Genomic DNA, 15,856 nt, shown 5'->3' with positions numbered 1-15,856 from the left:
AACAGAGGAAAGCCGTTGTGGTGGATGTGGCAGTGCCAAGCGATGGGAACATCAGGAAGAAGGAACATGAGAAACTGGAGAAATACCAGGGACTCGGAGTAGAACTGGAGAGAGCAGGCAAAGTGAAGGTGACAGCGGTGCGTGTGGTAATTGGAGCACTTGGGGCAGTAACCCCCAAGCTACAACAGATACCTGGAAAGACCTCAGACCTCTTATTCCAGAAAGGCGCAGTGCTAGGAACAGCTAAGATACTGTCTGTCTGTCTGTCTGTCTATCTCTATCTCTATCTCTATCTCTATCTCTATCTCCATCTCCATCTCCATCTCCATCTCCATCTCCATCTCCATCTCTATCTCTATCTCTATCTCTATCTCTATCTCTATCTCTATCTCCATCTCCATCTCCATCTCCATCTCTATCTCTATCTCCATCTCTATCTATCTATCTATACAGTGGTGGACAAACTTTTTGGTACACATCAGTTAAAGAAAGAAAGTCCACAATGCTCACTGAAATGACTTGAAACGTTCAAAAGTAACAATAAATTAAACTTCATTGAAAATTAAATGATAAAAATCACCTATTACTTTAGAGTTGTTGATTAACAGAATTTAAAAAAAAAACTAATGAAACAGGGCTGGACAAAAATGATGGTACTCCTGGTGCCTTCTGCACCTGTTGACAGGTATTTTGGCCCACTCCTCATGAGCGAACTGTTCCAGTTGTCTCAGGTTTGACGGGTGTCTTCTCCAAATGGCAATGTTTTAGCTCCTTCCACAGATGTTCAATGGGATTCAGATCTGGGCTCATAGAAGGCCACTTCAAAATAGTCCAACGCTTTTCTCTTTGCCATTCTTGTTTTTTTTTTTGGCTCAGGTACTGCCTTCAACTTGCAGCACACCATGCATGATTTGAGGACGGCATTGCCTTTAGAATCCAGAAGCGCTGGCGAATCACTGACAGAACCCGTTCCATGCCCGAGTGCCCCAGCCGAAGGTGGTAGTGTTTGATGAGTAATTTGGTGACATGGAGGTCTTTAGGTAGTATCACTGGATGCTTTGCTTCATAGGGGGATTGGTGCATTCACAAGACGTCCTCCCACACGTAGTAGATTCATCTTGTGATCATTGAATGGCTGGAGACTGGCGATGCACCGTCTCCTCGACGGTGATGGGTTCCAGGAGTTGCTTGCCTAGTTTCTTGCATTGCAGGCTTTTCAACCATAGCAAATTGGCTATCCCATGTCTTAGACGGTGCCAGTCAGAATATCGCTGTAGCAGGTTGTCCAAACCATCAGCTGTTTTGCAACTGGCCATGTACATGCCTCTGGTTCGTTTGGTCTCGGCCATCTCAGGTAGGCTGCCCAGCTTGGGCTAGGTGGGCCAGCCTTCCTCTGAGCCTTGAAGAAACGATGGTCCTGAGACCCATCGTTCACTTGAGCCTGTAAAATGGTTTGTTCTTTCTTTTCAATGTATAATAGAGTATTTAATTGTATAATAATTATAAAACAAAATTAAGGTTTCTGCTTTACGGATTTTGCCTCTCAAGGGTTCTTTTTGGAACGTAACCCCCGTGAAAAACAAGGGTTTACTGTAGTCCGCTTACTGTGAGAAAAGCGATCCAAATTGGAAAAAAAAACAAGAATTAAGGACTAAATTAAGGACTTCTTCACTTTTGTAAGTGACCATGGTATAAGCGGGTTAATGGCCCTCAGGTTTATATGGTATATTTTTGGCTGTGCCTATGTGGAAAGCACAGTATCCTCTTTAGTTTTCCTTTTCCGTGACCTCCAGGCCTTTGCACTGGAGGAGGATTTGGAGCTGGAGCTGCTCAGGACAGTGTGCATGTGCCAGACGGTGATTTGCTGCAGAGTTACCCCACTGCAAAAGGCTCAAGTGGTTCAGCTCGTCAAGAAATACAAGCAGGCTGTCACCCTTGCTATTGGAGATGGAGCCAATGATGTGAGCATGATCAAAGGTACATCTAACAATAGCTAATAATCTTGCAACACTGTGCACACAATATTTAAGAAAATGGTTATCTCTCTTTCAGCTGCCCATATTGGTGTGGGCATCAGTGGTCAGGAGGGTATGCAGGCAGTTCTCTCCAGTGATTTCTCCTTTGCTCAGTTCCGATACCTCCAGCGGCTCTTGTTGGTGCACGGTCGTTGGTCTTATCTCCGCATGTGCAAGTTCCTAAGATACTTTTTCTACAAGAACTTCACTTTCACCTTTGTGCACTTCTGGTATGCGTTCTTCTGTGGCTTCTCTGCACAGGTACGTGACATGAACCAAAAGTATACTTGTATTAGTTGTTAAAAATGAAAGTATATATTAAGTCTGGCAGTCTTTTGTGGTCATATTAAATAATAATTTAAGATAGTTTCCTCTTTTTGACCAGATTCAAACTGTTTACAGCAGGAATCTGCAAGCTTTAATGCTAAAAGAGCCATTTGGTCCCTTTTCTTACTGACCAGAACCCGAGAGCCACAAAGTCCCTATTCACTGTTTACAAAAATACACTTTGTTTCTATTTTTGAATGAATGAATGAAAAAAATGAAAACTTTATTAATCCCAACAAGGAGAAACTCAGTTCCAGTACATCTCGATGAAGAAGGTCAGACAAACAGCAACACAGGATACACACACACATCTCGAGAGGTTACTGAGGTCAATGCAGCCGAGCGCCTTAGATGACCTGCGCCGGCGCACCTTTGTATAGCATGCAGATGGACCACGAAGAGGGCCGGGGGTTGGGTTTGGTGACAAAAAATAGTCGTATCCCTACACTGCATACAATGTGTTGATACAAGAAAAAAACTACACCGTTTAAACACAAATAGCACATATTCAGACAAAGACAAAGTACATGAGGCTCAGGGGGGAAACGGTGGTGGACGGGAGTGGGGGGCCCCCCATGAGTCTGTCCATCAGGCGCAGCTCCGTGAGCCAGGCACATCTTCCGGGCAGCTCACAGGAGGTAGGGAGGGGGTTGGGAAGCCGAGGACAAGCAGGGAGGGGGTGAGTTGCAGTTATCAACCCTCAAGAACAGCTGCTGTAGTCCACTCTGTAGAAGCGGCTTTGTTTTGGTGGAGCCAAGGACAGTTGTCCATAGCTCCTTCGGGGAGTCTAATTAGATAAAATACTTTTGGGCGCCAGCAGGTTGTTTGTACTGCCGGCAAAGTCCTTGACTGGCTCTTCGCTTTGTGTGAGGCAGAGATTGATCCGAATGAGAAGTGGGTGAATTTAGCCCAGTCTTCCCTCAAATCCGGGCAGAAAGATGGATGGTGGCATCCATCTTCCGCACAAGTTCAGGGGTCTCAAGCAATCTGCTTAAGTGGGCAAGACAAGCACAGAGCTTTTGATCCGCTTGTGAAAGTTTCTCATTCTGAGTCTCTCCTCCCCGAAAAATCTTTCCCAGGAGCTTTGATTGATTGCCTCTCTCCATCTTCTGCTCCCAGACCGCCTGATAAATTAGAAATCCTCCGATCCCAATTACGAGGAATCCAAGTATCAGAAATCCAAATAGGTACACGTCCTCGACATCCTCCACAGACAGCTGGGCCAGGCACACCAGCCTCCACTTGCCCCATGGATCGATGGTGTATCCAGCCGCGTGGGTGCCGTCCGGGCAGGAAGGGTCCGCTTTCCCGTTCCTTAGTGTGGAAAACACTTTGTCGATCGAATTTAGAGACCAGCTGATCAGATCCATTTTCAGAGTGCAGAAAAGCAGCGGCTTCAGAAGGGTGAAGAATGCACCTCTCGGGCAGACAGGACAAAAAGCCTTGGGGAAGGGCTGACACAGGAGGAGCGAGAGGAAAACACGTCTGTCCTCGACGAGAGTCAGAAAGATACTTTATTTAATTTTTATTTTATTTTAACTTCTTTATGCTCTAGACCAGGGGTGCTCATTACGCCAATTGCGTTCAACCAGTTCAATTTTCAAGGACATGAGGGTAGATCGCAGGCCAGCAAAGATAATTAACCAAAGAAATACAAATATATTTCGAAAAAAATCAGTCAGCAAATCAAAATCCTTGGGCAAGACACTGATGGAAGTCGGCAGCGGAGCCGCCACAAGTGTGTGAAAGTGTGTGTGACTGGGTGAATGGATCTGTGACTGTAAAGCATTTTTAGCCTCCGAAGAAGGTAGAAAAGCGCTATATAAGTATACGCCATTTACCATCCTCTTTTTTTCCATTTTTAAATACACTGAGCACAAATTCTGTCTGTCATCAGAAATTAGTTATTTTTTTGTATTTTTAGCAGAAGACCACTCCGGCCCACAGGAGTGTTTGTTGAGGCCCGGATTGCCTCAAGTGCCTCAGCAGTTCCCGCCAGATGGATCAGAGCCCACTGAGGCATCAGTGTTTTCCTTGGTTCGCGCTTCCCATGGAGCCAACCACGCTTCAGAAATGCCATGTTCCCCCCGTTGCACGGTTTACAGTCGAGCATAAAACACGATAGTCAGGGCTTTCTGCTTTTGTAATAAAACGCCTTATCTGTTAATACAAAAATATTGCCTCACATAGATTTGTGTACTCTTACAGTGTAGTTTTTGAATCATTAGTACATAAACAATGTTATATATTAATAGTTCATAATACTATTTTTATTGAACAGTACTATAGTCTCAAAATACTATAACTTTTAGACATTGTCTTCTTAAAAGTAGCTGCCATGCCAAAAAAGTGCAGGCACCCCTGCTCTAGACCTTTCCAAGCATTGTTCAAAATCGGAGCAATGGAGAATTTTTTGTCTCATTAAGACCTAGGACCTGACATAAGGAAATTATTAATTTATAGTTCAATAAATTTAGACTAACATTCATTGTCATTATCTTGAAAAAAAAAAGATACAATTAAGTGCATAAAAACTCAAAAATACAAATCATTTGCTTATAATTGGCAAAGAAAATTATTATTGGGCTGTAGAACATTAAATTTGAAGTGATTCTATCTAACAGTTAACTTTTGAGCTTATTTTTGCCTTTTTCATTGCTTGTGTGGAACTTTCCAGTTTTTTTTTATCTTAATACAAGATTTCTTGTTAAAAAATGACTAGCTACATGGACAGTTAATCACGATGGAGTTTTAGGCCCACCCAAAAAAAAAAGTTAATTTACGAGAAAAAATCTCGTAAATTTACAAGTTTTTTTTCTCGTAAATTAAAGTCGAAGTGAGCATACAGAGCAGCAGGAAGTGAACGCCGCGCAGCAGCAGAGCAGACCGACTAAACTTAATTGGACAAGTGAACTGAATGTTTATTGATAACGTCACAAATGTTTGAAAACTCATTTGTTTGATTTTTAGGATTTATTATTGACCGGTACTATAGTCTCTTCGAAGGATCTTTGCAGTCCGTTGATGAAGCCATCGGTATCCCTGCAGCTGTCCACCTCAATCCTTTCTTCCTCCATGAAACCAAGATCTCTAAGTCTGTGTGAGGCTTCCGTGTGAGGAAGAGCACTTTTTGGCATTTTCAGCATTGTGATGCCATACAACAGACTATTTTCATTCACCTTTGCTTTTTGTTGAAATGGGACTTTTTATCTGGAGGAGGGGGCATATATAACAGTTTACACATTGGTGTTCTGCACATGACTTAAGGTGACAAATGGACTTCTGGGCATGTGAATGAAAAGGAAAGTTAATTAGCGGTCCTTTACACCCAAATGTGTCTGAGCTCCTGATTTTACATATGAAACTCCGCTTTACCGATACCAAACCCCGGAAAGCCGGCTACACTGACAATAATTTGATTTTGAGTCACCAAAAGGTTCAGAATTTCTTTGTTTCTAAAACTTATTTGGAAATTAGGCTTCACAAAATGCTCCACATCTTTCATATTCAAGCTCTGATGAACAGACAACTTTGGTGGGTATTTTTCTTTGTTAATCTGACTTTTTATTTGTAAATTTACGAGAAAAAAATCTCGTAGTAAACAGTTTTTACTTTTTTCCTCGTAAATTTAGTAATTAAAAAATAAATTATTATAAACTGGCCGTGAAACTCCGTTGAAGATAATTCTATAACTTTTTGGTGATTTTCTTCTGAAGACTAGTGTTCTTTTCCTATTTTTAGGCTACCTCCTTCCGTTTACTGGAGCCTAGCTTAAAGATGAAATATGTGGAGCCTTTTTTGAAGCTTTATTTCCGGATGGGTTTAAAAAACAAAGAGATTCGAAACCTTTTGGCGAGTCACAATCAGATTATTGTTAGTGTAACAGGCTTTCCGGGTATCTGTGTCGCTAAAGCGGAGTTTCATATATTAAAAAAAGGCGCTCAGAGACACGTTTGGGTGTAGAGGACCGCTGCAGCCTTTATTTTCCTTTTCATTCACACCCCCTTAAGTTCATTTGTCTCCTTACGTCATGAACCTGTCATCCGAACCTCAATGCGGAATTAAATAGTGTGACATACGCCCCCTCCTCCAGATGAAACGTCCCGTTTCAACATTAAACAATAAAGAGGAATGAAAATAGTCTGCCATGTTAGCATTAGAACGTTGAAAATGCCAAAAAGTGCTCCTCCTCAGACGGAAGCATCACACAAATGTAGAGATCTGGTCTTTGGTGGAGGAAGAAAGGATTCAAGTGGACAACTGTAGGGATACAGATGGCTTCATCAAGGGGAATATGTTTTTCTCAGAAAAACACATTGCTCAAAATGCTAATTATGCTAACTATGCTAGTTATGCTAATGTGGCTAAAAGTGCTAGCATTGCGATCAGCATCATCAACTCTCTCAGAAAAACACATTACCTAAAATGCTAATAATGCTAACTATGCTAGCTATGCTAATGAGGCTAAAGGTGCTAGCATTGCGATCAGCATCATCAACTCTCTCAGAAAAAACATTACCTAAAATGCTAATTATGCTAACTATGCTAGTTATGTTAATGTGGCTAAAAGTGCTGGCATTGCAATCAGCATCATCAACTCTCAGAAAAACACATTGTTTAAGATGTTAATTATGCTAACTATATTAGTTATGCTAACATAGCTAAAAGTGCTAGCTTAGCGATCAGCATCATCAACTGACTCAGAAAAACAAATTGCTTCATTGGTGAGAGCTATATGTCATAATTTAGTAAAAAACCCACTTTTTTCAAAATGGCGGCTTTTCTGTTGATTTTTATCTCCATAGCAACCATTCTATGTTTTGATCGCCTTTGGGAAGACGAACAGATCGATGTCCATTTCAGTAAAAATTGGAAAAATTAAAGTTTTTGTTGTCCTTAACAACAGTCGTTTCATGCTAACTACGCCCACATTCCTTATATGTCCTTATCCAGTGTTTTTCATTATGTTCACTTCCTGACATGGATGCATGCATTAAATTTTCAATGTATTGTATTAAAGGCATGGGAGTCATAACAGTGCGCCACTTTGCCTGCTTGGCACGCGCACGCCGTTCAAAATCTACAACTTCTAATTCCAACATTTTTTCCACAGTAGCTTGCCATTGATGTCAAAAAAGTTTCGAGACGATCGATGGAAATTCCAACGACAAGTTTACGTTTGAATATGGTGGTAAAGGTGTTTTTTATAGAAGATTCAAGATGGTGGCCTTTTCCCGAGGTCAAATGTCAACGAAACTCCATAGGTGATTGTAGAGTTACGCAAGAGACCTGTGAGTCAAATATCGTGAAAATCGCTCGAAAAAAGTTCATTTTCCAATATTGTGTAAAAACGCAAAAATCTCAAAATGGCAGATTTTGGCACAAAATGGCCACCAAACCATAGGTCGTGTCGCCATCACGTAATGATTTCAAAACTTTGTTTGGATATATCCAACAAAGTTATCTTGGTTTCGCTAGCCGATTCTTAAAAAAAAAAAAATTCGATTTTTTTTTTTTTCCCCGAGTCAACACTTTTTTTTGCAATGTTTTTTTTTTACCTCGCCCACATTTCTTTATCCATTTTTTCGTATGTGACATGGTTATGTTCGGTGTGGGCCAGGGAATCGCATATTTCATTTTCACGACATTCCGATAAAAAATGTGCCAGCTAGATAAATTCGCAAGGATTGCGAATTCGCCACGCGCATGCCATTAAAAATTTACAACTTCTAATTCCAATATTTTGTCCACAGTAGCTTGCCATTGATGTCCGAGAAGTTTCAAAAAGATTGATAAAAATCCCTAGGAAGAGTTTTCGTTTGTATCCATTACTAAAGGTGCTTTTTTTTGAAAATTAAAGATGGCCGACTCTTCCCAAGGTCAAAGGTCAATAAAACTTATTTGGTTATTGTAGAATGAAGCTGGCGACGTGTGTCCGATTTCGTGAAAATCGCTCAAACAAAGTGTTGTTTTCCCATATTGTCAAAAAACACAAAAATCTCCATTTCTCTGAGTTCGCCACAAAATGGCTGCCAAGCCGTAGGTTGTGTGGCCATCCCATAATGATTTCAAAACTTCTTTGGGATATCTCCAAAACGCATGCTTTGGTTTCGTACCCATGTTTCGAAATATTTTTTTTGGCCCCATAAGCGATTTTTGGCCCAATCATTTTTTTGATGGGAACGCTCGCCGTCATGTCATCGTCGTGGGGGTGGTGACGTTCTCTTTGCCGAACATTCATTTCACATTTATCCTAGGTGTGTGCCAATTTCGGTGAGTTTTCGGGTATGTGGCGGGGGTCAAATTTGAGCTCAAATTATCCGTTAGATACCAGAAGGATAATAAAAAAACATTCGAAAACCAATATAGAAGTTTTTTCGATCAGGTTTCCTATATATGTCAATGCAGCCTGTCTTTTACTATAGGCTGGGCATGTCTTTTTGGCTTTAAACCCTTCCTTTGAGGGCTTTTTGGGGCTTTTTCTGTGTTTTTGTCGTCATTTTTGCGATTACAATTTTGAGGTTTGTGCGGTGGTGTTGTGCGTGTGTGTGTATATTTTTGTTGTGTTACACAATTGTCGTGTTGTTTTGTGCTTTGGGCTACTTTTAATCTCATTTTTTGGCGTATTGATGCGTTTTTTTGACGTTTTGGACCTTTTTGAGTGTTCAACCCTCGTAGCAGTTACAATATGGTCCTTGCAGTCTGTGACTGCTGCGGGCCATAACAAATGAGCTTCCAAACTTTTGGAACATTATCAATAAACATTCAGCTCACCTGTTAAATTAAGTTTAGTCGGTCAATCTGCTGCGTGGCCTTCACTTGCTGCTGCACTGCATGCTAACTTTGACTATTTTCTCATAAATTTACGACTTAAAATCTCGTAATTTAACTTTTATTTTAATTTTTTTTGGTGGCCCTAAAACTCCGTCGTAGTGTACTACTATGTATAAAAACTATAAATTACTCCGTTGTAGATTTTTGTAATTTAAAGTTCTGTGCATTTCTGTTGTTCACAGACTGTTTATGACGAGTGGTTCATCACCTTGTATAACACTGTTTACACTTCACTTCCTGTTCTTGCTCTCAGCCTCTTTGACCAGGTAAAAGAAAAAAAAAAACATCCATCATTGCAAAAAAGATCTAAAAATTTTTTTTTTTTACTTAAACATCTGAAAGTTATACTTGTTTTACTTCTGGATAGCTGTTATTTTTTTCTGTATTCCTTGTTTCCTCTTTCTTTACTTTTTTTCAGGATGTAAATGACCGCTGGAGCTTCCAGCATCCGCAGCTCTACGCTCCAGGCCAACAAAACCTGTACTTTAGTAAAAAGGCCTTTGTGAACCTCACGGTATTGAGCTGCTACAGCTCCTTAGTGCTCTTCTTTGTTCCCTGGGCAGCCATACACGACACAGTCAGAGATGACGGCAAAGACATAGCGGATTATCAGTCGTTTGCTTTGTTTGCACAGACATGTCTGCTAATAGTTGTCAGCATACAGGTGAGGAATGCATGGCTTGCAATTTAAGATAAATATACATATTTTTTCAAGCTTTGAAGAAGGGTAATTGTCGATGCTCCAAACGATGCTGAAACTTAAATCTTGCATATTACACTTGAATTTCAGTTCAATCTGCTAAAATGAAGTCATCAAATAAAATGGTGATTGGAAGGTCTCAATTTTTCCCTGTTCTTGTTCTGTTGTGTTTTCAAACTGTCAAATCCCAAGTCAAATGGCTGTTTTTTTTGCAGATGTGTCTGGACACATATCACTGGACAGCTGTGAACAACTTGTTTATATGGGGCAGCCTCGCTGCCTACTTTGCTGTAACATTCACCATGTACAGCAATGGCATTTTTGTCATCATCCCCTCTGCTTTTCCCTTCGTAGGTCAGTGTTTTCTCCTATTACTAAAAGCGTGCTCAGAAGAACCTGTCAATCAGACCTTCGAGGTGGGGGCCAGTGGGAACCACATGCTTTTACTGAGGCATTTGATTGATTAGTTTATAACTTGAAAAAAATATCATGAAAAAAAATTGGGATTATCAAGAATATGTTAAAAAAAGGTATTAGAGCAAGAACATGGAAAAAAGGTATCAGAGTAAAATGGTTATTCTGACTGAATAATAGTTGTTTATTTTTCAATAGAAGTCTATGAGATTTTGACTTCTTGGATCCAGAGCATACTTCCTATTTGGAGAGCAAGAGGGAGGGATCGCTTAGCACAGTCCTTATACACAGTCAATGCCTCAGACCAGGGGTCGAGAACCTTTTTGGCCGAGAGAGCCATAAACGCCACATATTTTTAAATGTAATTTCGAAAGAGCCATACAATAATGTAGCGTCCCTTTCCCACACTGAGGCACTGAGACTTAACCTCTTTTAAGGTTCTTTATTCTGGTTACTGTAGACCGCAACAAACGCCGTACAATTAATTCAGCTACTCCTTAATCTCTCCCGCTTCTCCCAACTTAATATTCGCCTGCTCCCGCTCCAGCCCTCCCATTTCCCTTATTCGGCCCACAGCTGAACCCCATTGGTCCCAACTACCTAACAGGCTGAGCGACAGAACTGAGGGCCAATTGGATCTCTGCTTGATGCGTTTAATGAACTCCAGAACTTTTGACGCGGCCCAAGAGCCACCCAGTCCAACTCAGTCCGCGACAATTTGTTTAAAACTAAATATACATGTGAATGTGTGCATTTGATGTAATTTCAACATTTTTAAAGTACAATAAGTCTGCGGATTCTTTTTAATAACATCGTTAAGCTGTTGCTAATAAATGAGTACCGTAATTTCCGGACTACAAGCCGCTACCTTTTTCCTGCGCTCACAGCCCTGCGGCTTATTCTGTGACGCGGCTAATTTATGGATTTGATTGGCGGCCGCCATGTACGTACATTCGGGCTCGGTGAATAGTTTTGTATGCGCCATCCACCACCAAGCACAAGTCATTTTTTTTAACACACCTCTGAGCAGCCAAACAGCATGGAGCTCACTTCAGGTCTTAGACACTTCAGTCATGGTTCAACAAAAAGAAACACGCATGCCCGGCCGCATCCCAGAATCCTTTGGTGCCATTAGACCCAACGTGCACTTGATCGCTGCTACAATATGATAAAGCTTTCAAGTTAAAAGCAATCGTTAAAAGCAGCGTGAAAAAATCCCCCATCAGTAAATGGAAATGCCTGTCAGCTGCGTGACGGAGAGAACAGCGCATGCTCAGAAGTGTATTTACCTCTGAGTCATAGTGACTCGGCTGGCTGCACGTAAATATGTGTGAATAACATCAGCCTTTGTTTTGTCGGGACACGACTGGAAACACAAATCCATTTGTAGTAGGTTTAGGGGATGTCATCTGGACTTGGTTTTAAAGTTGGAAGTCGTTTCACCTCTTATCCAAGAGGCTTTGTCAATTCTGAAATAGCTGGTCTAAGAGCTGGTATATATGCGCTCATTGGGGGAGGAGTTAGACCTGAAACTGGAGGTGTTGTCCACTTAGCCTATGTGGTTTCGGGCCGTTAATAGTCCTTTGTCCTCAGCTGGGGGTTGGGGAGTCAGTGACTCCCTCTCCAAAATGGTCGTCTCTTTCAGCGGTTAACGACTCAGGTGGAACTGGTTTGGTTTGTTTAGGTTTCAAAACACTGCCGTAGATGGATGGAAGAATAAACCTGAGACCACCATTCTTATTAAGAGAAGGTTTGTCCTTCTTGACAAAGATGGCTTCTTTCACTCCTCGCTCAAACCATCCTTTCTCTCTGGCTAGAATTCGGACTTCACTGTCCTTGAAAGAGTGGTTTGTGGCCTTCAGGTGGAGATGTACTGCAGACTCAGGTCCACTTGGGTTGGCTCTGCGATGTTGGTAAAGCCGCTTGTGTAGCGGTTGTTTGGTTTCTCCTATATACTGTTCATTGCAGTTCTCTTTGCAGTGGATAGAGTACACAACATTACTCTGTTTGTAGCTGGGAATTTTGTCCTTTGGATGAACCAGTTTCTGTCTGAGGGTATTGACTGGTTTGAGATGAACTGGGATGTTATGTTGTTTGAAAATCCTTTTAAGTTTTTCAGACAGGCCTGAGATATATGGAATTGAAATACTGTTCCGTTTCGGCTCTTGTTCCTTCTTGTCTTGTTTTCCTGTATCTTGGGATCTGGTGAATGCCCACTCGGGATATCCACAGGTTCGGAGGGCTTGGTGGATATGTTGCTCTTCCTTCTTCTTTCCGTCAGAGCTTGTGGGGACCTCCTGGGCTCTGTGTTGTAATGTCCTGATGACGCCTAGTTTGTGCTGTAAAGGGTGGTTTGAGTCAAATAACAGGTACTGATCTGTGTGAGTAGGCTTTCTGTACACTTCAACCTGGAGCTGTCTGTCCTCTCCAATGATCACAGCACAGTCTAGAAAGGCTAGGGTGTTGTCCTTTGTGTCTTCCCTGGTGAACTTGATGTTCTTGTCTACTGCGTTGATATAATCTGTGAAAGTCTCCACTTCCTGGCTTTTGATCTTGACCCAAGTGTCGTCCACATATCTGAACCAGTGGCTTGGAGTTGTACCTGGGAAGGAGTCCAGGGCTCTTCTCTCAACTTCTTCCATGTACAAGTTGGCCACAATGGGTGAGATTGGAGAGCCCATAGCACAGCCGTGTCTCTGCCTGTAGAAGTTTCCCCTGAATTGGAAATATGTGGAGTTGAGGCACACTTCCAGCAGTTCGCAGATGTGGTCTGGTGTCAGATTTGTTCTGTCTTGTAGCTGAGAATCCTGTAGTAATCTCTTCCTCACTGAAATCACTGCCTCCGTGGTGGGAATGCAGGTGAAGAGGGAAGTTACGTTGTAAGACACCATCGTCTCGTCAGAATCCAGCTGAAGATGTTTGACTTTGTTCGCAAAATCTTGTGAATTCTTAACATGATGCTCTGTGTTGCCAACTAGAGGGGCCAAAATAGTAGCCAGGTGTTTAGCCATGTTGTAAGTTATTGAGTCAATGCTGCTGACAATGGGTCTCAGTGGTATTCCTTCCTTGTGGATTTTTGGGAGGCCATAAATGCATGGAGTGGTATTACCCGGGTTCTACAAACTTCTACAGGCAGAGACACGGCTGTGCTATGGGCTCTCCAATCTCACCCATTGTGGCCAACTTGTACATGGAAGAAGTTGAGAGAAGAGCCCTGGACTCCTTCCCAGGTACAACTCCAAGCCACTGGTTCAGATATGTGGACGACACTTGGGTCAAGATCAAAAGCCAGGAAGTGGAGACTTTCACAGATTATATCAACGCAGTAGACAAGAACATCAAGTTCACCAGGGAAGACACAAAGGACAACACCCTAGCCTTTCTAGACTGTGCTGTGATCATTGGAGAGGACAGACAGCTCCAGGTTGAAGTGTACAGAAAGCCTACTCACACAGATCAGTACCTGTTATTTGACTCAAACCACCCTTTACAGCACAAACTAGGCGTCATCAGGACATTACAACACAGAGCCCAGGAGGTCCCCACAAGCTCTGACGGAAAGAAGAAGGAAGAGCAACATATCCACCAAGCCCTCCGAACCTGTGGATATCCCGAGTGGGCATTCACCAGATCCCAAGATACAGGAAAACAAGACAAGAAGGAACAAGAGCCGAAACGGAACAGTATTTCAATTCCATATATCTCAGGCCTGTCTGAAAAACTTAAAAGGATTTTCAAACAACATAACATCCCAGTTCATCTCAAACCAGTCAATACCCTCAGACAGAAACTGGTTCATCCAAAGGACAAAATTCCCAGCTACAAACAGAGTAATGTTGTGTACTCTATCCACTGCAAAGAGAACTGCAATGAACAGTATATAGGAGAAACCAAACAACCGCTACACAAGCGGCTTTACCAACATCGCAGAGCCAACCCAAGTGGACCTGAGTCTGCAGTACATCTCCACCTGAAGGCCACAAACCACTCTTTCAAGGACAGTGAAGTCCGAATTCTAGCCAGAGAGAAAGGATGGTTTGAGCGAGGAGTGAAAGAAGCCATCTTTGTCAAGAAGGACAAACCTTCTCTTAATAAGAATGGTGGTCTCAGGTTTATTCTTCCATCCATCTACGGCAGTGTTTTGAAACCTAAACAAACCAAACCAGTTCCACCTGAGTCGTTAACCGCTGAAAGAGACGACCATTTTGGAGAGGGAGTCACTGACTCCCCAACCCCCAGCTGAGGACAAAGGACTATTAACGACCCGAAACCACATAGGCTAAGTGGACAACACCTCCAGTTTCAGGTCTAACTCCTCCCCCAATGAGCGCATATATACCAGCTCTTAGACCAGCTATTTCAGAATTGACAAAGCCTCTTGGATAAGAGGTGAAACGTCTTCCAACTTTAAAACCAAGTCCAGATGACATCCCCTAAACCTACTACAATGGAACCAACCTGGATGAATGAGAGTCTTCATAGACACAAATCCATTTGGTCGTTTTTACGGTTTCTGACTGAGCGGAATTTATCATTGAAAAGCTCACAGCCGCCGTGTGAGCTTTTCGGATAGGAAGGGGAGACAAGGAGCCCGCTTGGCGAGCGCGGAGCGCAGAGGCGTCCGGGGAGCAACAAGTGTTTGTTGTGAAAGGAAGCTTCTGACGAACGCGCCGTGCTGAGGCGCGCGTATCGCGCTGAGGCGCGCGCTATTTTACTGATGTTTTTTAACCAGCCCCGTTAGTACCATAATGCTGCCGCGACACAAGTGGAAGGAGAGCTGTTCCTTTTCACCCCTCCATGCACTGCTGCTCCTTGTTCATTCTTAAACACGAACAACAGTGTGGCGAGCCGGGCGTTGGCCCCGCCTTTAGCCCCTAAGACTCATGGGAAATGGGGGATCGCGGATGTAAATTTCCTCATCATAACTGAGGGATGTAATGTTGATTATATGGTTGTATGTTAGTAATTTTATGTATGATACCTAGTTTGTCAATAAGTTAAAAAAAATTAAAAAAAATCAAATAAAAAAACCCATAACTGAGGAACTTGTGAACAGAATAGAGGTCCATGCTGTTTCAGATGTGGGTGTAATTAGATACATGAGCTTGAGACAAGGCCAGTACCTGCCCACAGTGTGGTAATGAGCCATGCACACTCTGGTAGTCAGGACGCGCTTTGTCGAGGCAGCGGCTTGTATACTGATGCGGCTTGTGTATGTACAAAAATATTTAAGCACGTTAAAATAGGTGGGTGCGGCTTGTAATCGGGTGCGCTTTATAACCCGGAATTTACGGTATTTCTCGTAGTAGTTTTGCTGATGGCCTAGTCTGGTTGATACGTGGTGAGTTTCTGATTCATGCAGGCGTTGAGACTTTAAACGTGATCTTAGGTTGGTATGAGTGTTCTGTAGATGTGAGAAAGACTGCTCACATGCAGACCTGGAGCCAAACACATACTCACACGCTGCAGTGAGGGACGGGCAGCGGGTTTTATGTTTTTATAATCCCTGCGCGATTCACCTTGCTGTCTGTGCCCACAACCCCCCCACCCACACCCTCTGCTTTCT

General features: G+C 42.4%; 1 protein-coding gene across 3 annotated transcripts in view; it reads left to right on the top strand.

Moving 5' to 3' along the window:
* Window positions 1–15,856, top strand: part of LOC101157679 (phospholipid-transporting ATPase ID) — a 46,540-nt gene that overhangs the window by 28,337 nt on the left and 2,347 nt on the right. Inside the window, exons 22-26 of one of the 3 annotated variants that reach the window (XM_011473227.3) lie at window positions 1,794–1,977; window positions 2,053–2,276; window positions 9,359–9,442; window positions 9,595–9,840; window positions 10,092–10,230. In XM_011473227.3, the coding sequence (XP_011471529.1) occupies window positions 1,794–1,977; window positions 2,053–2,276; window positions 9,359–9,442; window positions 9,595–9,840; window positions 10,092–10,230 (877 nt within the window). Of the gene's footprint in view, window positions 1–1,793; window positions 1,978–2,052; window positions 2,277–9,358; window positions 9,443–9,594; window positions 9,841–10,091; window positions 10,293–15,856 lie in introns of all 3 variants that reach the window. The other 2 variants (XM_011473228.3, XM_023960804.1) reach the window with 2 other exon arrangements.

The sequence above is a fragment of the Oryzias latipes genome, chromosome 12, assembly GCF_002234675.1.
Source record: "Oryzias latipes chromosome 12, ASM223467v1".
NCBI lineage: Eukaryota > Metazoa > Chordata > Actinopteri > Beloniformes > Adrianichthyidae > Oryzias > Oryzias latipes.
The sequence above is the reverse complement of the archived record's forward strand: the minus strand, read 5'-3'. Positions and strand labels throughout refer to the sequence as shown.